We start from the raw sequence: 22,877 nt of genomic DNA on the forward strand, positions 1-22,877 counted from the left end.
TATTTGCATCGCATCATGGAATAAATAGATTCCATCCCTTCTCCTTATAGCCTTTCTGGTTAGAAACAGTAATTATATTCTCCACAATTTGTAGCTGCAGTGTGCTACAAATTAGTAATATGCAAATTGAACAGGAAACTGAGGAATTTATGGGAATCAAAATTTGCACATGTCCAGAAATTCCAAGATGATTTTCTAAACGGCAGAGTTTGTACAAAATGCAGCTTGTCCATCGTTTCTCCATTTGTTCTTGGCACCTTCCTGGGCCAACATATTTATTCTTTACTTGTCACAATATTAAAGATGCTCCAGCACAAACAAATCAGTGTTTTTACATTTTGAGAATGTAATAATTACTAATGCAAGCTCAATTAACCTCTCTAGGACAGAAATAGAATCGTGTTCCATTTTATTACTGTAGGTTTGATATTCCTCAAGTATTTAATCTTTCAAATATTTTACATGCTTTTCATTTTCAATCCAATCCCTCTCACTGATTTGACAATAATTCACACTTTATTTTAGTTTAGAGATACCGAGCGGTCAGGCCCCTTCGGCCCACCAAATCCATGCCATCCAGTGATCCACGTACACTAGCACTATCCTACACACTAGGGATTTTTACCAAAGCCAATTAACCTACAAATCTATACGTCTTTGGAGTGTGGGAGGAAACCAGAGCATCCGGAGAAAACTCACGTGGTCAAAGGGAAAACGCACAAACTCCGTACAGACAGCACCCTTAGTCAGGATGGAACCCGATCTCTGGCGCTGTGAGGCAGCAACTCTACTGCTGCACCACCGTGCTGACCTTCAGCCCACCAATCGTGCTTGCCAATCATCAAGCACTCATTGCACAAATCCTGCACTAATCCGTTCCTATTTTGCCTCATTGCCATCGACTCCCCTTATCCTACCACTTGCCTACACTAGGACCAATGTACCTACTTCTCGTTTACATCTCTCATGTGAGGAGACTAGAATACATGGAAGAAGCCCATGTGATCTTGGGGAAAACAAGAGAGCATCAAAGTCAGGATTGAACCCAGGCTGCTGGAGTAATGGCATCAGTGCCACTGTTCTGCTCCCAGTGCTATTGTCCCAGCTGGTTCACGAGTTAATTGTGCGAGGAATGCTGTACTGGTCTGTGTTGCTCCACTTTAAACTCTGCTTTAATGAATTTCACATTCAGCCAGGATGTTCTTTGTCTGGTGTGGAAAGAGGTTTAACTATTCAGTGTTCCTATACCAGGTCCTTTCTCGTTGACCCTTTATGCCAGCGTTGACATCTGCAGTATTGGCTGTACAAGATTTTATTTGTCCAAATGGCATTTCATCTCCGCTAAGCTGTGTAAGATTGTTACGTGGATGCTGGAGCTCATGCCGGTAAAGTCAGACTCTGACAGAGGCTTGAACAAAATGCTGATGAATATTGGAAACGTATTGATGTGTTTGTGCTGAAGCATCTTGTGCGTGGAAGGGCATCATATTCCGAGTGTATGAATGTCAAGAGTCAGAGCCTCGCATGATTCCATGGTTATTGGAAATTAATTTTGTTCTCTCATTTGCTGCAGTACAACTTTATTCTTTTAGCTTTTTTCTTTGTCATTTGATTGCTAGCCACTTTTATTTCTGTGTCTTATGCAATGGTTCTCTCGTGTGCGTCCGTGTACACGTGTGTGGGGAAGGAAGCTCAGGAAGAAGCTGAATCTTGCCGTTGTCCTGAATGGCCCATGATATGACCAGGGGTGAAATATCTGTCCTTAAATATTTCATTGAGGGTATTTGGCATTTAGAGATTAGGCAACATCAACTGATGAATGGAGCTGTCTCCATTTTAAATTGGCATATTTCCAAGATGGCGCCCAACCCATTTGCATGCTAGCCACAGAAACAGATCTACAAACTCATATCACAGTCGCTCCACACTCTTAAATCTCTATTCCCACAGCAACATTTCTTACTTGAAATATGATCACTAAACGTTATTCTCTCATGTATCTATACACTGTAAATGGATCGATTGTAATCATGTATAGTCTTTCTACTGACTGGATTAGCACGCATCCAATAGCTTTGCACTGTACCTCGATGCACGTGACAATAAACTAAACTAAACTGAACATGCCTCAGGCAAGCAAATATCCTCCTCTCAGTGGATCGACTCTCCAGCTGTAGCCAAGTGAGCCTCACCATCACAGCAGTGATGGGATGGGGCATTCAGCATGAAGCTGTAGGCATGGGGGTTGTGCCTTGGCTATCTTTACAGCTGCTCTGTTTGTTCACTGACCGCCTGGAGTGGTGCTGGAAGTTCTCTCCTGGTTTGCAGTGTAAATTCCATTTATTCAATGCCTACAGTTAAAATGGTGCAGAGGGAATGTTTTAAATCAACTTGCTTGTTAAGGGCCTACCTTCCTCTAATTCTGGTTTGTAGATTCCCACCGTAGGCATTTGTCCTTCTGGCATATTAATGTGCGGTAAATGACCTACTGGCTTTTAAACAAGTGGAAGGCTGCAGAACTGACCAAAGCACCTTTGCCATGAACTGTTCCCTGCTGGCCATCACCCCCCCCCCCCCCCCCCCCCCCCCATCACGCCCCACCCCCCCCCCCCCCCACCCCTTCCCTGCATCCCACTCCCAGTCATCTCTCCCTTGCCATGGGAAACTTTGAATAATCTTTTTCGTAAACACTTTAATGTTGTCGAATCTTGGCCAAATCCAGGATTTTTTTTAATGCAGTATTTTCTGATTTTATCTGAGTTTGTTGTTTTCAGAAGAACTGTCCTTTTAATCATAATTGAAATGGTAATCTCGTGTTAAATTCTGTGAGTATCCCTGACAACATGGACACAGGCTGAAGAGCACTTCAATAGAAGAATACTGTTGTGAATACTGATGAGCTATTGAGGTCATAGAAATGATCCTTCTCAGTGCCAGTATCTTCTCCCCCTACATTTACAGAACAAGGGTCTTCTATCAACCTGTGTAGGAAGGAACTGCAGATGCTGGTTTACACCAAAGATAGACACAATATGTTGGAGTAACTCAGCGGGACAGGCAGCATCTCTGGAGAGAAGGAATGGGTGAAGTTTCGGGTCGAGACCCTTTCTCAGAACCGATCCTTCTATCCAGAGATGCTGCCTGTCCCGCTGAGTTACTCCAGCATTTTGTGTCTACCTTCTCTCAACCTGTTCCTGACATACATGCTATCCTCTGGGGGTGGGAGCCTAACCTGGAATATGTTCACCATTTGCATCTCTCAGTGAAAGGAAATGTTAATAATGAAATTTGCCGTTGCCTTCAATGTGCCAGCACTGCCTTTGACTGAGGGAGAGTTTTAAGAAGGACCTTAAATCGGATAGAAAAAAACGCCATGGTCTACCATGTAGCAGCGATCCCTGTCTTCCTACATGCTTCTGAGATCGGGCCACCTGGAACAGGATACTGGAAAGACACTTTCCAAACTCGCCCCCAATTCCACTGCAAACGTGAGCAATCCAATGACTATGTCCTCTCCCAGGCCAACATCACAGCCAATAACCACTCAATTACACTTTTTGCATTGCACTGCAAGCATAGTTGCAGTGAATCGATAAAAGACCGATTACTGTGTATGGCATATCTGTAAAAGCATTTATTTTTCTCTCATCCCTGTTCTTTGATCAGTTGTGCAATACAGAAACTGACCTGAAAGCCCCTTTCCCACTTCCACGACCTAATTGCCGACCTCTGCCGAGTTTGCCCTTGACTCATACTCGCAGCGAGGTCGTAGGAGGTCTTCGTAACTCTTCCTCATGCTCGTGAGTGGTCTCCGCATACTCGTGGCTTCAAGTAGGTCGCGCTGTTTTTTCCAGCCTGATACAAAATGTCCACAAATGTTTTTAAAAGGTCGGCATTGATACTTTTTACTCGTAGGTAGACCGTGTAGGTAGTCGTGGGTAGTCGTAGGTCGGTAACTGGCCCGAGGAAAAAAAATGCAAACATGACATTTTATCATGTGATCATTTTCCACTCGTAGCTAGTTGTAGTTGGTCTTAGGTGTGGAAGACGGAGGTCGTAGACATAGTCGTAGGGAGTCGTAGTCGTAGGAGGTCGTAGATATAGTCGTAGGAGGCCTTTTACTTCGGCGAGTCAACACGACCTTGACATTTTTTCCAACTCGTCTAGGGTCTTCTAAACTCATGGATTAGGTCATCCAAGTGGGACAGGCCCTTTAGGCATACCTTGTACATGGCAACCATTGATGAACTATCCATACTCATCCCAGTTATCAGCACTTGGTCCATTCTGTCACTGTGAAGGCCTCAATAATATACAGGGTTGGGGAGAGAGCCTCACCAAAGGTCTATAGTTGGGATTCCGAGCCCCAGCACAGAAATCCATGTCAGCATTTCCCAATGAACGTTGCTTCATTCCAGTTGGGTGGGAACGGGATTGGGTTTCCAGATTTGATCATTATCAAGCAACCATAATCACAGCTTGTATGTTGCATGCCCAGACACTTTGCTTATGAAATATGTTGAATTGTCCAAATCTGCTGTATATTTCGTCATAGTTCAAATACCTACAATCGTGGATTTGTATCTATTGGCTTCTTCACGGGTTTGGGCTCTGCTTTCCCTGTTTCATTTGTGTAATCATAGAAACATAGAAAATAGGTGGAGGAGTAGGCCATTCGGCCCTTCGAGCCAGCACCGCCATTCAATATGATCACGGCTGATCATCCAAAATCAGTACCCCATTCCTGCTTTTTCCCCATATCCCTTGATTCCCTTAAACCGAACAGCTAAATCTAACTCTCTCTTCACATTCCATATGTGACAGGTTGACGAATTAGTGTGAAGTGAAGGCTGATAAAATTGTGAGCTCACTAATATCTACCCACATGGCTCTGCCAACACAGTTGTGGAATGAAATAATGTGTCACACATGCTGTATGAAGAATAAAACTTTGCAGGGACATAGGTTTTCAATTAAAAAATGAATAAAAAAAAAAAAAAAAAGACCCAGGGTTCTCACCCCATTAACTTAGGTTACAGCTGTCCTTTGACTAGAAGGATACAGAAAGCCTTGGAGGCCAGTCAGTTAGCAGCCTGGATGAGGGGGAGAGACGAAATGAGAAGGGATGATAAAAATGACACCATGCTGGAGTAACTCAGAGGGTCAGGCAGCATCTGTGGAGAACATGGATAGGTGACGTTTCACAGAGTGCTGGAGTAACTCAGCAGGTCAGGCTGCATCTGTGGAGAACATGGATAGGTGACGTTTCACAGAGTGTTGGAGTAACTCAGCAGGTCAGGCTGCATCTGTGGAGAACATGGATAGGTGACGTTTCGGGTCAGGTTCCTTCGCACTCAGCCAGCATCTGCAGTTCCCTGTTCCTACACGATGAAAAGGAGCTGTCTCTGTCTGTGTCTGTCTGTCCATATGGGGTTGCAGGCATAAAGATAAGTGGGTTCTGATGCAGCTCCCTATTTTGATCTCAGTAGCCATCTGTTCTCAAAGCTCCTGATACAGCGTTACAACATACTCCATCTCCTCCCTGCATTGCATCCAGGTTTGATTTTTTTCCCCCCCATTTCCCTTTCCTTCAGCTCCCTTCTACCATTTATTTTATTTTGCAATCATTGTATACTCTGGCATTACTACCTTAGATGACACATTTGCCTGCTGGCTGCTTAGCTCACATGTCATCAAACCCATGCGCTTTTAGAACATAACAGTGTGGAGCTGAGGAACAGCCCATGATCTCTGCGCTGTGATGAACAGTGTTTAAAGGATACCGAGTCCTTGATCATTCTTAACATCAACAAATCACATGCCTTAAAAAAAAAAGATTCATCAATTGCTAGGGGATAATTCTGAAGGCACCAGCTGCCTCTCTGGTTTGTTGTTCAAGGAACATTGCCTGCTAACACAACTACAGAGAAATGCAAATGTGGAAACAATCACAATTGATCTGAGTGGAAGAGGCACAGAGGATAATCGCAGAACTGTATCCAACCGACCGACCAAGCGTTCAATAGCTCATGCAGACCAGCAAGTGAACATAGGAACCTTGCCAATCTGCTTAGTTCATTGCATGCACTGATTCACCCGGGGACTGAATCTGTTTTGCTGAGATGTACAGCTTGCTTTGTGTAATATTAAACATTTGCACAGAAGTTTCCATCATAGAATGAGGCTATTAGTTCATTCTGCTTCTACTAATATTTAACCTATTCAGTGCCTTGTCATCAGCTGCCTCTTTTTAGGGGGGAGGGGTTGTGATGGGAAGAGCCCTAACGTGATGAATCTTGATTGGCAGCACCTCTCGGTTCTGTGTTTGGGGTCTCAAATCTATTTTTCACCTTCTCTGTTGTCTCTGTTTTAATTTTAGAATATAGAAAATAGAACTGTGCACACTGCTGCTTGTGGTTGAACCAAACTTCAGTATGTTCAAATAACATTTCTGCTTTTCATTTCTGTAATAAACCAGAGTACTTGTTTAAAACCGAAATCCTTTCATTATTGCATCACTGCAGTTAGTGTCATTATCCCCAGCCCCTCTACCCCTCCACCCATCCAAACTCTTAATTTTACAAGGTGTAGAAGGCATTTTTTCCTTTTAACAAAATATACCAGCTGATACGTGAGATGATCAGGGGGTATGGAGAGAAGGCAGGTACGGGATACTGAGTTGGATGATCAGCCATGATCATATTGAATGGCGGTGCAGGCTCGAAGGGCCGAATGGCCTACTCCTGCACCTAATTTCTATGTTTCTATGATGTATGTTTGCCACTTAAATGTCCGTAGTGCAAGTATCAATGTTATTTTCCGTTTTGTTAAAATCCTCATCTATTTTGGCCGACGTGTCTCCTTGTTTTTAATTCCCCTACCCTGGGGAAATTGTTAATCTCATCTAATCCCTTTGTCACTTAATTACAGTTTAACTTTGTTTTTCTAATATTTCGGAGTAAGAGATTCCATTATCGTCCCTTCTGTTGTCGAGAGCATTAGTCTATTGGTCCCGGGGTTAGTTCTGCCTCTTATGTAGAGGAATCTGCCTTGCTGTCTGACCGGCCTCTGACACCGATCCCTTTCCGATTAATTATGTATAATTCATTACTACCTCTACTATTGTTTACTTAATTTATTTTCCATTGCGCGTTTTGTGTTTATTTATTCAAATTGTTTATCACTGGTTGGGCTTTTGGCTAAAATGAGGCAAGTTTCTTACTGTTGAGCTTCACTATATTTCAAATGGTACGTGACAAAATTATTTTTTTTTAAACCCTCCAGAAATGCACGATTGCTATAGCAAAATGGTTTGTCTCGTGCTTGTTAACATTACAGACAGACACGGGCCATAGATCCAGTTGAGAATTCTTGCTCCATGTGAATTGTTTTCCTTTTCATCCAAGTTCATCCAGTCCCTCTCAAAAATCAAACCAGTCAGATGGAAATCAGAAAAAACTAGTGATACTTTGCAGTCGGACCGCCTTTGTAGGGAGATGGACAGAGTTTGTGTTTCAAGCCAATGTATCTATGCGTTATTAAATATCTATATTATTATTCTTTGCATTATGAATGTCCATCACTTGTCTCCCAAGATGGACTCCTGCAAGAAGGCACGTGTGGTTAAAATGCACAGTATGCAATTAGAAAATAAATGTTTCTTTGCTGTTGATAGTTTGAGAGGAGAAACTGCATGTGTGGTGGGGTGAGAACATGGGTTTAAAGTGAGACATGACAACATTTAAAGGAGATTTAAGGGTCAACGCAGAGGGTAGTGTTTATCTGAAATGAACTTCTGGAGGAAATAATGGAGACAAACGATTCCAAAGGCATGTGGACAGGTACATGGATCGTGAGATATGGGCCTAACACAGTAAATGGGATTAACAAGTATAGGTATTGTGGTCAACAAGGCTGGGTCGGGCTAAAGGACCCATTTGCGTGCGGTCCGGCACAGAGACTCTATCATCACTTCCCCACTGAAAGTGCAGGGGACGTTTCCATAACCTGTAAAAAACACTAGATAGACACAAAATACTCGAGTAACTCAGCGGGACAGGCAGCATCTCTGGAGAGAAGGAATGGGTGACGTTTCGGATCTCCAGAGATGCTGCCTGTCCCGCTGAGTTACTCCAGCCTTTTGTGTCTATCTTCAGTTTAAACCATCATCTGCAGTTCCTTCCTATGCAGAAGAAACAAGTTTGATTTGGATCAGCTGAAGCAGCGTCTCTTTAAATGATAACAATGTCCTATTCAAAGCAACACACATTAAAAGAATGTAGCATCTACTTTTTCTGGAACTAAGGCATTTAGAACAGGCTTACCTGTAGAAGGCAGAGGGTGGTGAAGGAAGAGTATTATTCTGGCTGGAGGTCTGTGACTAGTGGCGTTCCGAAAGGATCTGTGCTGGGATTCTATTGTTTGCGGACATAAAAATGTTGATGGGCCATTTGTAAATTTGCAGACCACACAAAAATTCGCAGAGTTGTGTATAGGGAGGAAGGTTGCCAAAGGATTCAGCAGGATTTAGCTCAGTTAGAAATGTCAATAGAGAACTTTCATATGGAGGTTAATACAGACACATTGGGATGTGAACTGTAAAGAGGAAGTGTACCGTTAAAGGCAGGACCCATAACAGCGGGTCCTTGTGGTGCAAGTCCATAGCTCCTGAAAGTAGCACCAAAAGTACATAAGAGTGGTAAAGAAGGCAACATTTCCTTCTACATTTTGAAGGCATGTAGTTTGCTTGCCTTCACCGGTGGACGCACTGAGTATAAGAGTCAGGAAGTCATGTTGCAGCTGTATAAAACATTAGTTGCATCTCCGCCCAGCGCGGCCTGCGGACTTTGGGAGCCGCGGACTCCGGTAGGAGGTGGCCGACTCTGATGTCCAGGCCGCTGAGGAGGTCCCCCAGCCCCGACGTCGGACTGACACCACCCCGGCGAGCGGGCCTGAACATCGGGCCGCCTGTAGCGGCGACTGCGGAGGGCTCAGGGAGGCCCCGACACGGGTGAATATTGGGGAACATAGAGGAAGATGACTGACTTTGGTGCCTTTCCTCACAGTGGGGAACTTTGATTCTGCAGTGTGGGGATGTTTTTACGTTGAACTCTATCGTGTGTTGTGTTCTTTATTTTTATTGTATGGCTGTATGGTGATCACATTTCACTGTGACAAATAAATGTATCTTGTAGTTAGGCCACATTTGGAGTATTGCCTGCAGTTCTGGCTGCCCCATTACAGGAAGCATGTGTAGTAGGTACAGAAGAGGTTTATCAAGATGCTGTCTGGATTAGAGGTCGTTAACTATAAAGGGAGGTTGGACAAACTTGGATTGTTTTCTCTGGCTGAGGGGAGACTTGATAGAAGTTTATAACATTTAAGAGAGGCATAGATTGGTGGCCGCTCAATCTTTTTCCCAGGGTGGAAATGTCAAATACAAAGGGCATGGTTTTAGAGTGAAAGGGGTAATGTTTAAAGATGATGTGTGTGGTTTTTCCACAGTGACGGGTGCTTGGAAGTGCTGGCAGGTTGTCGCAGATACGATAATGGGATCTAACTGGCTTTTAGATGGCCAAATAGATATGAGGCAAATGGAGAAATATGATTCATGTGCAGGCAGAAGAGATTTGGTGAACTTGGTATCATGTTCGTTACGACATCATGGGCCAAACGGCTTGTTCTTGTGCACTTCTACATTCAATGAAAATGGCTTTAATTTCTTCATAAAACAGTAGTTCTTGAAATGAAATAATGATAAACTTGACATTTCTCCCCTTTCATCTTCATCACAGATGATCCACAATTATATGGAGCACTTAGAACGGACCAAACTTCACCAGTTACTCGGGCTAGATTTGCAAGAACCAGGAGCGCACAACAAAGTTAGGTAAGCGTTTTAGAATTTGTTGTCCCCTGTCTGGTTGAATAGAAATATCGATGCTTTTCTGAAACATGTGACCGGTGACCCATTTGCCTAATGTCAGAGCAACAAACAATAGTTTAGCTGTGTCAGACGATTGCTTTGTACAATAGAGCTGGAGCTGGCTAATAGGCTGGAATTATAATAATGAGCATTGAATTAATAGCTCCAATTCTGTTGATAGAAGAGCATTTAATCAAATGCTGTCTGTAGAAAGCTGGTTTGCAAACCTCAATTTTTTGCTTCTGGTTATTCTATTGCAAGAGCTCAGCCTGACTATTCAAAGGCAGACAAAAATGCTGGAGAAACTCAGCGGTGAGGCAGCATATATGGAGAGAAGGAATAGGCGACGTTTCGGGTCGAGACCCTTCTTCAGACTGACTGACTGACTATTCATGTTGAATAATGAGGACTTCTTTTATGTGCATGTATTATGTAAGCAGACGTCTTTTTTTGCAACCAATAAGTGAAGTCGCTGAGGGAAGGAGGGAGGGAGGGAGGATAGTGAAGCGTTGGTTTCTAGTACTGCAACATTGATACTGAGGTGATCAGCTGCATGGTTTTTAAGCATTAACCAGATGATGTAATTATGTGTGAGCTGCTGCAGAATGTAGTTGGCAGGGTGTGCTGATGCCATTGTTCAGTGTCGCTACTTTTGTGGCTGTGGTTGACTGACAGAATTTTCAGTAGAAGGATACACCCTCAGCCGGCCGTAACCTTCCCCTCGGTGTTCTGGTCTCTGAGCACAACCATGCCAGCACACAGCCATGAGTCCTGGTTGCATGCTTCTGTTTGTGTTTGGCTTTGTTGGCGGGGCGGTGGTCATTAATTCAGCTATCCTGGTGTCGCTGTCTGTTTTGCTGCTGGTGCATTATTCCATTTCAACGGGCCTTCCAGCGCTGACACAGAATCTTCCACGGAAAATCAGGTACTGGACAGTCCTCTGGCCTATTTCTTGTGCAAATCACCGATGGTTCCTTCCATATTTATGTAACGTAACAAAAGTACATTAATTAGTCTCTTTTCTCTTCTCCTATAGAACAGTTAAAAAGGCTTTGGATGTAAATGAAATAATGAATACCCATTTGACTTTAGAAGGTTTTAATTTTGCTTACTGAATTGTTGAAAAAAAATGGTGTATTTGAAGGCAGTGGTTTTTTTTTCTGAAGTATTGGGGATTAGGAAGATTGTGTTATCCGTTCCATCTGAATGAATAAGTTCCTCGTAACTGATTGCATAAAATGGTTGCATTGTACTTGCAGTCTATGAATGTAAGTACAGGACTTGCATGTGAGCCAGGGCTGGTAATCTACAGAACACACACTTTTATTACTTATTTATCACCAGTACATAAAACAGATTGTAAATTAATAACAATATACTGTAACTTGCAATTTACTTTCTATTTAGTGAAGTTCTAGTTGTATGTGCTTTAAAACGATTGTTTTAGTTGCCTCATCTTCTGTGTAATTTTAATTACTTCATTTAATTAACTGAACGTCCTTTGTTTATTTATTGAACAATATATTCTCTTATTCGATACTGTAATTTAGACAAATGGCGATGCAATTTAAAAATACATATATGTTTCTTGCTACATGTTAACTTTAAAGCAGTCAATTTGGAGCTGAAACTGGCCTTCTGGAAATGTAATGTCTTCATTCATTCCTGAGCTCATAAACCTGTTTTGCAACTTATTTCAGTTTTCTTACTGTTGCTGCCCGGGGAATATGTGATAGCAGAGTGTCCATTTTTTTAATTGCCTTTTATCACCAAATCGCCATTCGGGTTTTTAAAAAAATTCTTTTTGATTTTTATCAAAACAATACCAGCAAAAATCTTCATCCGTTCAAAAATGTTTCCCTCCCAGTTGCTGTGTGTTCAGCAAAGAATTGGATTGAAGGTCTCCCCAAATCCATTGGACACTGCGTGTTCCCTCTCCATGGATACCCAGCAAAGGGCCAAACAGTCAGCCTACACCTCCAGTTGCCCACTGCCTCTTAGTGTCAATGGCCACAATGATGGGCCCAGAGCAGACTTTCACAGAGGATTCGTCTTCCCCCGTAACCTGCGGCTGAAGTGGAACCAGAACTTCAGGAGCAGCTCCTTCAAATATTTTAGAGGTACAGCATTGAAGAAGGCCCTTCAGCCCATCTAGTCCATGTCGACTATCGACCTCCTATTCACACTCGCATTCAACGTCCTCATCCATTCCCTACACACTAGGGGCAACTTACAGAGGGCCAATTAACCTACAAACCCGCACGTCTTTGGGATGTGGGAGGAAACTGGAGCACCCGGAGGAAACCCACACAGTCACGGTGAGAGTGTGCAAACGCCACACAGACAGCGCCCGCGGTCAGGATCGCACTTGAGTCTCTGGCACCATGAGCCAGTGGCTCTACCCGCTGCGCTGCAAATAGGGGTTGCACTCTCTCACAATTATAGACTCGCCCAGGCCACAGAAATGCCTGGCGGCTTGGGAGTCCATGTACCAAACCTTTTGCATTGTATTACTTTATATGGCACTCTCCGCCTTGTGTCAGGTCATTGACGTAAAGGAGGGGTTGTTTGTTCCCAGGGAGACCTACACTGAGCACTGTCTACTGAGAGAGGGCCAAATGGACTGACTTGGTGTGTCTAGATGACAGATGAGGAAGTAGAGGACCCTGTGCAGAAAACCCCCTAACCCCGCCTGGTGTAATGTAGTAAATATAAACTCCACTCGCAAGAGACTGCTCGCAAGGACATGTCTGATGAGCATTTCTCAATGGCAGGGGTCATCTTGGTTGACCCTCAGTCATACTCTTCACCCCCCCTTGACATCCAGTGATGGAACCACCAGAGTCTTCAGTCACGCACAGTAGTGACTTGTGGATAGCTCCATTGGACAACGGGTCCAACTCTGGCTGGGCTATGGGATAGATAGGAGATATGCATTTCCGATCTAGAAGGGTATTTTTAATTAAATATACAATTGAATGATAAAAATAATAAAGACTGGTTTGTTTGGCAGCTGGTTATAAAATAATACATCTATTAAACATCATAACCTCAAAATACATGCAAAGTGTTAATGTTGAAAGGAATGAGATTGGGTGAGAATTATTCCAAACCAGAATTATTCATGACCTTTATAATGATTTCAACAGAGAAAGTTGAAATGGAGAGACACAAGACTGCAGATGTTAGAATATTAAGGGAACTCAGTGGGTCAGGCAGCACCTGTGGGGTAATGGGCAGACAACGTTTAGGATCTGAACCCTACTCCACACTGAAGAAGGGACCTGACCCGAAACTTCATCTGTTCATTGCAAATTGAATACATTCGGCCTATATTCTCTCAAGATTAGATGGTCAAGGGAAGATTTCATTGAAATATACACATGGCCTAACGGTCGATCGATTTGATCCAAGGAGGATTTTTTTCCCTTCACTGATGAGTGTGGAACCCAGAGTCACATTTCCAAGCTTTAAAAAGTAGGCCGTTTAGGACTGAGATGAAGAGTAACTTCTTCACTCGGAGGGTTGTAAACCTTTGGCATTCTCTACCCTGGATAGCGATGGAGGCTCAGTAGTTTTGTTCATTCAAAACACAGTAGATTTCTGGATAACAAGGGAATCGAGGTGTGTGTGGTACAGACATGGCATTGGGGTAGAAGGTTAAACGTGCTTCATGAAAGGTTGAGCAGCATCCAGAGGCCAAATGTCTGCCTCCAGCGGGCATTTCTCATGCTATAATGTTTTGGGTCGTTAAACATATTCAGATATGACAAAATAGTGGCGGCCTTTAAATAGTGCAACCATATTATATCAGGATGAGAAGCCGGAGCAGACATGAGCTCTCTCGAGTGTTCACCTTCCTCCCATAACCTAAGTCCACTTTGTTGTCTGATCATTATGTTCCTCAACCCTCACTATCCACAAATCTGTCAAGCTCCATATTGAACATGCAACTGACCATTCACAGCCCTACATGGAAGATCACTGCACTGATTTACAATCAATAGAGTGAAGAGTTTCCTTAAAGTAGTGCTTCTATCTAGTGGTATCTACCCCTTGGCCTCTTACTTTGATAGAAACATAGACAATAGGTGCAGGTGTAGGCCATTCGGTCCTTCAAGCCACCACCGCCATTCAATATGATCATGGCTGATCATCCAAAATCAGTACCCAGTTCCTGCTTTTCCCCCCATATCCCTTGAATCCCTTAACCCTAGCTAAATCTAACTCTTGAAAACATCAAAATGTTTCAATAACATTCTTCTAAACTTCAGTGATTATCATCTGCTCTAGCTGCTCATTACAGGATCTCCTCGTCTCAGCAGTCAGCCCATTGAACCCAAGCCCTAGCTAATCCAAGTATATCCATGGCTCTAGGGATCAGACACGCATGCAAGAAGACTCCAGGTGCAGTGTCACCAAAGAGCTTTACCCTTGCATCTATGCAGACTTCTGAAGAAGGGTCTCGACCCGAAATGTCACCTATTTCCTTCGCTCCATAGCTTTACCCTTGCAGCAAGACTTCTCTACTTTTGTACTTCATCTACCTACAAAGGAATGAGATTGGGTGAGCAGTTGCCATACCATACTGTGATACAGTTAGTAAGGATGCTCTCGATGGTGCAGCGGTAGAATTTCACCAGAATCTGAGGAGACAGATGGACCTTCTTTAGTCTCTTCAGGAAGAAGAGAAGCTGGTGAGCCTTCTTGATCAATGTTGAAGTATTGTGGGTCCAAGAGAGGTCATCAGAGATGTTGATCCCCAGAAACCTGAAGCTGGAAACACATTCCACCTCCATCCCGTTAATATGGATGGGGGGGTGCGTGACACCCCTAGACCTTCTGTAGTCCACTATGAGCTCCTTGGTCTTCTTGGTGTTAAGGGCCAGGTTGTTGTCAGCGCACCATGCTGCTTGAAGCTGGACCTCCTCCCTATTGGCCGACTCATCGTTGTCGCTGATGAGGCCAATCACCGTTGTATCATCTGCATACTTGATGATGGTGTTAGTACCATGTACAGGTGTGCAGTTGTAGGTGAAGAGGGAGTAGAGGAGGGGGGTCAGCACACAGCCCTGTGGAATGCCGGTGTTCAGGGTGAGGGTTGAAGAGGTGTGCTTATCTAACCTAACAGACTGGGGTCACAAGCACTATGATCAGATGAACGCCGAATGGCCTCTTCCTGCACCTGTTTTCGATGTTTCTAAATGTTATACATAATTATACAACATTTCTAAATACAAGACTGTGCAAAAAACAAGACATTAGTGTAAAAACATAATTAGAACAAAAAACAAGTCCATGGTCGTGCAAGAGATAGACCATAGTGTTCCGTAATTGCACCAGAATTGGAGTTGTGTGGATTGTTTAGAGAACATGATAGTTATAAGACAGTAGCTCATGCTGAACATGGTAGTATGGTACTCGAGAAGAAGGCATTGCCTAGATGGTGGTGATTTTGACGATAGATGCCAGCACCTTGAGGCGGCGCCTCGTGTAGATGTTTTCGATAGAGGGAGGGGAAGGGCTGTGCCCATGATGGACCAGTGCACCACTCTCTGCGGCCTCCTGCGTTCCTGTGCATTAGAATTGCCATACCAGGCCGTAGTGCAACCAGTCAGGATACTTTCTACAATACATTTGTAGAAGTCTGCTAGAGCATACGGCAATATATCAAATTTCTTTAAACTTTAAGGAAAGTAGAGATGCGGGTGGCCCTTTTTCACAATTACATTGATTATTGTGTTGAGATATTAATGGCCAGGAATTTTACTTCATTGGATTCTTGTTATATTCTCTGTCTTCCAGAGCAGCATTGTAACTGGTTAATTTGTAATTGTCTTTCATTACCATTGTGGAGGACAAAGGACATTTATTGTCACATACACCAATTGGTGCAGTGAAATTTGAGTTACCATGCAGCAGACAAATGAGATAAACACAACACTATAGAATTTAACATAAAACATCCCCCACAGTGGAATCAACGTTTCCCACTGTGAGGGAAGGCAACAAAAGTTCAGTCCTCTTCCTCATGTTCACCCGTGGTCGGGGCCTATTTGAGGCCTCCGCAGTTGCCGCTATGGACGGCCCGATGTTTCAGGCCCTCTCGCCAGATGTTGGTACTCCGGCGTCGGAAGAACACTCTCAGCGGTTTGGAGTGTCCGAATCGGGCTCTTCCTACCGGAGACCGTGGCTCCCGAAGTCCACAGGCCGAGCTGGGCGGAGCTCCAACACTGGCGACCTCGGCAAAAGATCCCAGGCCTCCGCGATGTTAAAGTCAGCGCTGCCCGCGGCTGGAGGCTCCACATCTCCACGGTGTTAAAGTCGGTAGCCCCAGCACTCCGGAGCTTCAACACGGCGACCTTGGTAAGGCATCGGCCACTCCGCGATGGTACCTCAGTGCTGCGCTGAAGCTGAAGCTCTGGCCGGTCTCCGGCAGGAAAGGCCGCGCCAATCCAGATGGCAGGCTGCAAGGAGGAAAGATGCATCCTCGACCCAGGTAGCGACTGTGAAAAACAGTTTCCCCCTCTCCTCCGCCCGCCCCCCCCCCCAACACATAAAAAGACTAAAAGACCTCCACAACAAAACCTTTTTGACGGATGTACCTTACATACTAAAATTGATCCTCACAATAAAGAAAAATATGTTAAAACACTTCCAAGCAGACAAATGGATATCTAGTGGCATAATGAGAGATATTGAGTGACACAGCTTTGCCAACGTGCCCACACCGACCCAACGTGTTCCAGCTACACTAGTCCCACCTGCCCGTGTTTGGTCCATATACCTCCAAACCTGTCCAATCCATGTACCTGTCTAACTGTTTCTTAAATGTTGGGATAGTCCCAGCCTCAACTATCTCCTCTGGCAGCTTGTTCCATGCACCCACCACCTTTGTGTGGAAAGGTTATCCCTCAGATTCCTATTAAATCTTTTCCCCTTCACCTTAAACTCTTGTCCTCGATTCCCCTACTCTGGGCAAGAGACTCTGTGCATCTACCCGATCTATTCCTCTCATGATTTTATACACCTGTATAAGATCACCCCTCATCCTCCTGAGCTCCAAGAAATAGAGTCCTAGTCTACTCAACCGCTCCCTATAGATCACACCCTCTAGTCCTGGCAACATCCTCGTAAATTTTCTCTGTACCCTTTCCAGTTAGACAACATGCTTCCTATGACATGGTGCCCAGAACTGAACACATTGCTCCAAATGCGGCCTCAACAACATCTTGTACAACTGCAACATCATAATCATACTTTATTAGCCAAGTATGTTTTGCAACATGTGGGGAATTTGATTTGCCATATTCATACCAATAAAAAGCAACAAAACACACAAAATACATTTTAACATAAACATCCACCTCAGTGACTCCTCCACATTCCTCACTGTGATTGAAGGCGAGAAAAAAGTTCAATCTCTTCCCTTCTTTATTCTCATGCGGTCGGGGGCCTCGAACCTTCCGTTGACAGGACGATCTTAGCTCTCGTAGCCGGCGGTCGGGCCCTCCATGTCGGGGCGATCAAGCTCCCATATCGGGGGGGGGGGTGATCTCAGCACCCCCACGCCGAGCGGTCGGACCCTGGGTCGGGGCTGGTCGAACCTTCTGCGACATTGGAGCTACCCGACATCAGTCTCTATCCAAGACTGCGGCCTCCTCGATGTTGGAATCCGCAGGCCGCGGTTGGAGCGTCGATCCCAGGTAAGGGATCGCAGGTTCTGATGGCAAGTCCACACCCCGCAGTGGGGCTCAAAGTCAGTCTCGAGCAAGGCCGCCGGCTCCATGATGTTAGGCCGCAGAGCGACCAGAGATACAATCCGGAAAACAATCGCATCTCTGGCAAGGTAAGAGATTGGAGGGGGTAAAAGTTGTCGTGCTCCCCCCCCCCCCCCCCATATAAAACAAACCAGAGAACATTAACACATACCTTTTAAACACACACTAAAAATAACAAAAAAGCCAAAAAGACAGACAGACTGTTGGCGGGGCTACCATCACTGACGGCGTCAATGACTTCCCAACTTCTATACTCAATACTCTGACTAATGAAGGCCAAAATGCCACATGCCTTTTTGATCGCCTTATCTACCTGTGACTCCACCTTCAAGGAACCATGCACCTGTACTCCTAGATCCCTCTGCTCTACAACACTACACAGAGGCCTACCATTCACTGTGTAGGTCCTGCCCATGTTAGACTTCCCAAAATACACCTCGCATTTCTCTGTATTAAATTCCATCAACCATTCCTCAGCCCACCTGGCCAATCGATCAAGATCCTGCTGCAATTTTTCACAACCACCTTCACTGTCTGCAAAACCACCGACTTTTGTATCATCTGCAAACTTGGAATAATAGTTGTACAGCCCTTTTGCCCAACTCCCACATGCCTGTCTATTCTAATCAAACATTCTAAGTTAAATGCTAATCCCATTAAGGCTGTATTTACTCCTTTCCATCCAAGTGCCTGTCCAAGAATTTCTTTTGGCGATATCAGCTGAAGATGTAGCAAAGGTATAAGGTGAATTGTTGAAGTGATCTTCAATTGTACACTGAACAGTGGGAAATGGAAACCACTGTAGATATTCTACAGTGAAGATGAAAATGTAATAATGGTGCAAGAAAATCACTCTTAATAATAGAATGTTGGTGATTATGCAAAGGAAGTGATGTTTCTGTTGTACAGATCCCAGAAGGGGTCACATTAACTGTGGGCATCAGAACCTCTGTGGAGAGACGTGCTTATTGAAGTGCTGTTCTGATTTAGCAAAATCATACCAGAGTATCTGTCAGGTGTTAACTTTAAAGTAGAATTGGAAAATGTTGTAAGGTACATGAGACGTGAGCGAGCCCATTTGATGGCTTCTTCCTGTTATAATCTCCTGCTAAGAATGGTGTGTATTTCAGGCATGGAAGATCCAAAGTGAAATGACAACTTAGAATGTTGTCATAGAATCATAGCTGGTTCTTGTAGCTAACAGAAAATGACATTGCTGAATGTTAATGCGTGCTGGGCATGCTATTATTTCTGTTAAACATGGATCTCAAATGTTCAGATTGGGTATTTGCAGTTTGCAGACATAATTAAAGCTGTAACTATCTGTTATTGGTTGTCTATACTCAACAAGTACATTTAGATGTTATTTAATTAAACCAGGAAAAGGGAAATACCAGCCTGCACGAAGACTCTTTGGTAACGGCAAATAATCTCCTTGCCCTCAGTTTAAAAGATGAGTTCATTTATAGATTAATGATTTTCTGTAGCATTTTTTTTATGTTCTTAACTCGTGAACTTGATGTACTTGCTCATAAAGACTATTTTTCATTGGGCCCCGATGTTTGGTTTTAAAGTTGGCCCAGCCGTCATTGCAACTCAAAACAACATTGATTTCTCTAACCCGTTAACAGCCCCAATAATATTGGACCTTTAACAACCAGTGCTCTTTAATTTGCAAGTTGTTTTTGCATTGTCATTTGGCACTATGGCATGCAAAAAAAGGTAGAGATTCTGACTGGATATTATGAGACCAGACACCTGACTTGCAGCTCGTATTTGCCTGTGCAATTATTTGTTTACAGTAACCTTTTAAAATTTGCATTGTTAATTGGCACTGTGAGAGAGTTTGGTTGGTGCACGAATTAGTTTATTTTCCCTCGTCTCTCACCTCTCTCTGCTTGTCTCCCACCCCTCCTACCTTTGGTCCCCCATAATTATTTTTCTATCCCCACTCTCTTCTACCCACCTTCTCGCTTCCACATTTCACTCCCCTCCTTTCTTCTCCACCCTCGGTTACTAAGGCACGTGCAGCGGAAAAGCTGCAGCCTTACAGTGCCAGATACCCGGGTTCCATCCCTACTATGAGGACTCCCTGTACGGAGTTTGTACATTCTCCCTGTGAACGCGTGGGTTTTCTCCAGGCACTCCGGTTTCCTCGCACATTCCAAAGACGTATAGGTTTGTACCTTGGTTAAAAATTACAAATTGTCCTTAGTGTGTAGGATAGTGCTAGTGTACAGACAGGGTGATCGCTGGTCGGTACTGACATGTTGAGCCTGTTTCAATGCTATATCTCTAGATTAAACTACTATCCTCACCCTTCTCTCCCCCACCTTAAACCCCTGTCCCACGGTACGAGTTCATTCCAAGAGTTCTCCCGAGTTTGCCCTGATTCGAACTCGGAGATTTACGGTAATGGCCACTCGTCGGTACTCGGGGCTCTCGTGGACATTTTTCATCATGTTGAAAAATCTTTACAAGTCTTCCGTGCTTACCTGCCGTTAGCGAGTCTTCCCGAGTACCTGCCATTAGCGCTAAGAGACGTCCCCGAGCTCCGACGTACCCGCTACGTTCATTCTCCGTGCTTACCACGGGTTTGATTTTTTTTAAACTCGGGAGAGCTCTTGGAATGAACTCGTACCGTGGGACAAGGCTATTACTCATCTGCCAATCAACCCCTCCTCATCTGGATCCACTTTTGACTTGCTGGCTCTTGAGCTGAAAACAAGGAGGGACTCAGCGGGTCAGGCAGCATCTGTGGTGGAAAATCAACAGGTCACGTTTTGTGACTTGACCCTTCTTTGGACTGCTTGGATTAGGGGGGTGGAGAAAGCTGAAAGGAGGTGGGGGCGAGACAAAGCCTGGTGTGTGATACAGTGCAGGGTGATTGGCAAGTCAGTGGCTCTAGACTGTGGCCAAAGCCTTTTGGAAAAGCTATGTCTGAACCACTTAATTTAGGAACCAAGTATAACTAAACTAGCAACAGAAAATATCAGAAATAATGATTGGGTCAGGAGGTGTTTGTGGAGAGAAACAGAGTTGACTTTTGCGGGCTGTCCTCCCACTACCCATGTTGCCTGACCTTCTCAGTGTGACCTGTATTATCTGATTTTTATTTCATATTTATTGCATCCGCAGTTTTTATTTCAGTGAATAAACCTGACCACTGTTGTCCCTTTGTAACCAGGAGAGAGCCGCCGCGTTCCTTGGGTCTTTACCAGTTGCCTGGAGGAGACGTTCATACCCCAGATGCACAGAAGGACGGAGCTGAAACACCTGGCTCGGAAAGCTGGAGGTTCAATGACCTTAGCCAGCCACGGTCCAACGCAAGCCTAAAGGTAAGATGTCCATCTAGCTTTCATTTCCAATGCTATTTGCTATCCAAGGCTAAATTATCCTTGAACTACATCACGTTATTATATCGCCTGGGAATAGCATGCTGTCTCCATTAGCAAGGATGATCAGGAACAGCTTCACCAGTCCCATACTTAATGGGTGTAAATACACTGTTGGAGTAACTCAGCAGGTCAGGCAGCATCTGTGGAGAACATGGATAGGTGACGTTTCACAGAGTGCTGGAGTAACTCAGCGGGTCAGGCAGCATCTGTGGGGAACATGGATAGGTGACGTTTTGGGTGAGGATCTTTCTTCAGTGATTGTAGAGGGGGGGGGGGGGGAGTCAGGACCCTTCAAACGTTAATGAAGCTGCTGTGCGGTTACTTTTTGGTGGTCGATAATTGACCTCGGATAAGGGGCATTATTCCTCATGCACAAGTTTTGTTTGTTATTGTCTTGTGTACCGAGGTGTAGTGAAAACGTTTTTGTTGCATGCTATCCAGTCAAAGGAAAGACTGTACATGATTACAATCAAGCCGTCGCCAGTGTACAGCCAAAGGTTAAAGGGTACAACATTTAGTGCACGGTAAAGTCAACAGAGCCTAATGTGAATTTTAATTGCATGATGGAAGAGGGAATACAAGTGGTGCGGCGAGTAGTTCCCTCTATTATTATCCCAACATCCCATTGACTTGCTCATTGATAATTCAACTCCACAACGTGAATGACCTTTGTGGTGGGGGGAGAATGCAGGGTGGAGGTGATGGGCACTGAAAACAATTATTTACAGGGAAATAGAAGATTGATGGGATTGCCATGAGTGTCATAACCTGAGTAGGCCGAATGGCCTCCTTTTATTCCATACGGAAATAAAGAATAGAAGTTGGGGATGAATGTTACTAATATTAAACGGTCGGCATGGGCAAGTTGGGCTGAAGAGCTTGTTTTGGTGCTGTGACTGTGACTAGCCATTCTAGCTGTAGACAAGGGGCCTCCAAACTTTTCAGCATGAGGGCCACATTGTGTAATCGGCACATTTTTGCGGGTCGTAGGACAAAATAAAGAAATCGCACGCACGCACACACGTGCGCACACACACACACACGCAGAGGCACACGCACTCAGTGACACGCGCACGCAGCGCACACACACACGCAGAGGCACACGCGCTCAGCGACAAACTCACTCAGTGACACACACGCACTGACGCACACACACACACACTGACGCACACTGACACACACACGCACTGACACACACACGCACTGACACACGCACTCACACACTGACACACACACACACAGTGACACACACAGTGACACACACTGACAAACACACACCCCACACACACACACACACACACACACACACACACACACACACACACACACACACACACACCCCCACCCACACACACACACACACACACATAGGCTCTTGCACACTCTATCTCTATCTCTGTCTCACACATACACCGCACTGTGATCACCCCTCAGGCATATTAACAAAGACCCACGCACGCATAATGCTCACCCATCGGGCACACGCAGAGCCGGCTACCGATCCGCCAATCTCCGCAGGGCTGGCGAGAGAGGGGGGGGGGAGAGAGTGAGTGGGGAGGGGGGGGTGGATAGAGAGAGAGAGAGAGAAGGAGAAGGGGAGGCAGGGGAGGATTCCCCTGGCCGCGTGGGCAGAGACCCGGTCAAAGGGTCCAGGTCAGTGTGGCGCCCCGGAGCGGGAGCTGTTCACGGGTCACCCTCACGGGGGGAGACCACTACACACCGTCCCTGCCACCCCCTCCCACTCCCCCCCCCCCCTCCGCTCCACTCCTCACC

General features: G+C 44.8%; 1 protein-coding gene across 11 annotated transcripts in view; it reads left to right on the top strand.

Moving 5' to 3' along the window:
• spag9 (sperm associated antigen 9) overlaps positions 1–22,877 on the top strand; it is a 132,588-nt gene that overhangs the window by 45,173 nt on the left and 64,538 nt on the right. For 7 of the 11 annotated variants that reach the window (XM_033044705.1, XM_033044699.1, XM_033044704.1 and 4 more), the window contains exons 4-5: positions 9,795–9,889; positions 20,894–21,044. In XM_033044705.1, the coding sequence (XP_032900596.1) occupies positions 9,795–9,889; positions 20,894–21,044 (246 nt within the window). Of the gene's footprint in view, positions 1–9,794; positions 9,890–10,480; positions 10,851–20,893; positions 21,045–22,877 lie in introns of those variants that run through there. The other 4 variants (XM_033044706.1, XM_033044707.1, XM_033044708.1 and 1 more) reach the window with 4 other exon arrangements.

This window comes from Amblyraja radiata, chromosome 26 (genome assembly GCF_010909765.2).
Source record: "Amblyraja radiata isolate CabotCenter1 chromosome 26, sAmbRad1.1.pri, whole genome shotgun sequence".
Classification (NCBI taxonomy): domain Eukaryota; kingdom Metazoa; phylum Chordata; class Chondrichthyes; order Rajiformes; family Rajidae; genus Amblyraja; species Amblyraja radiata.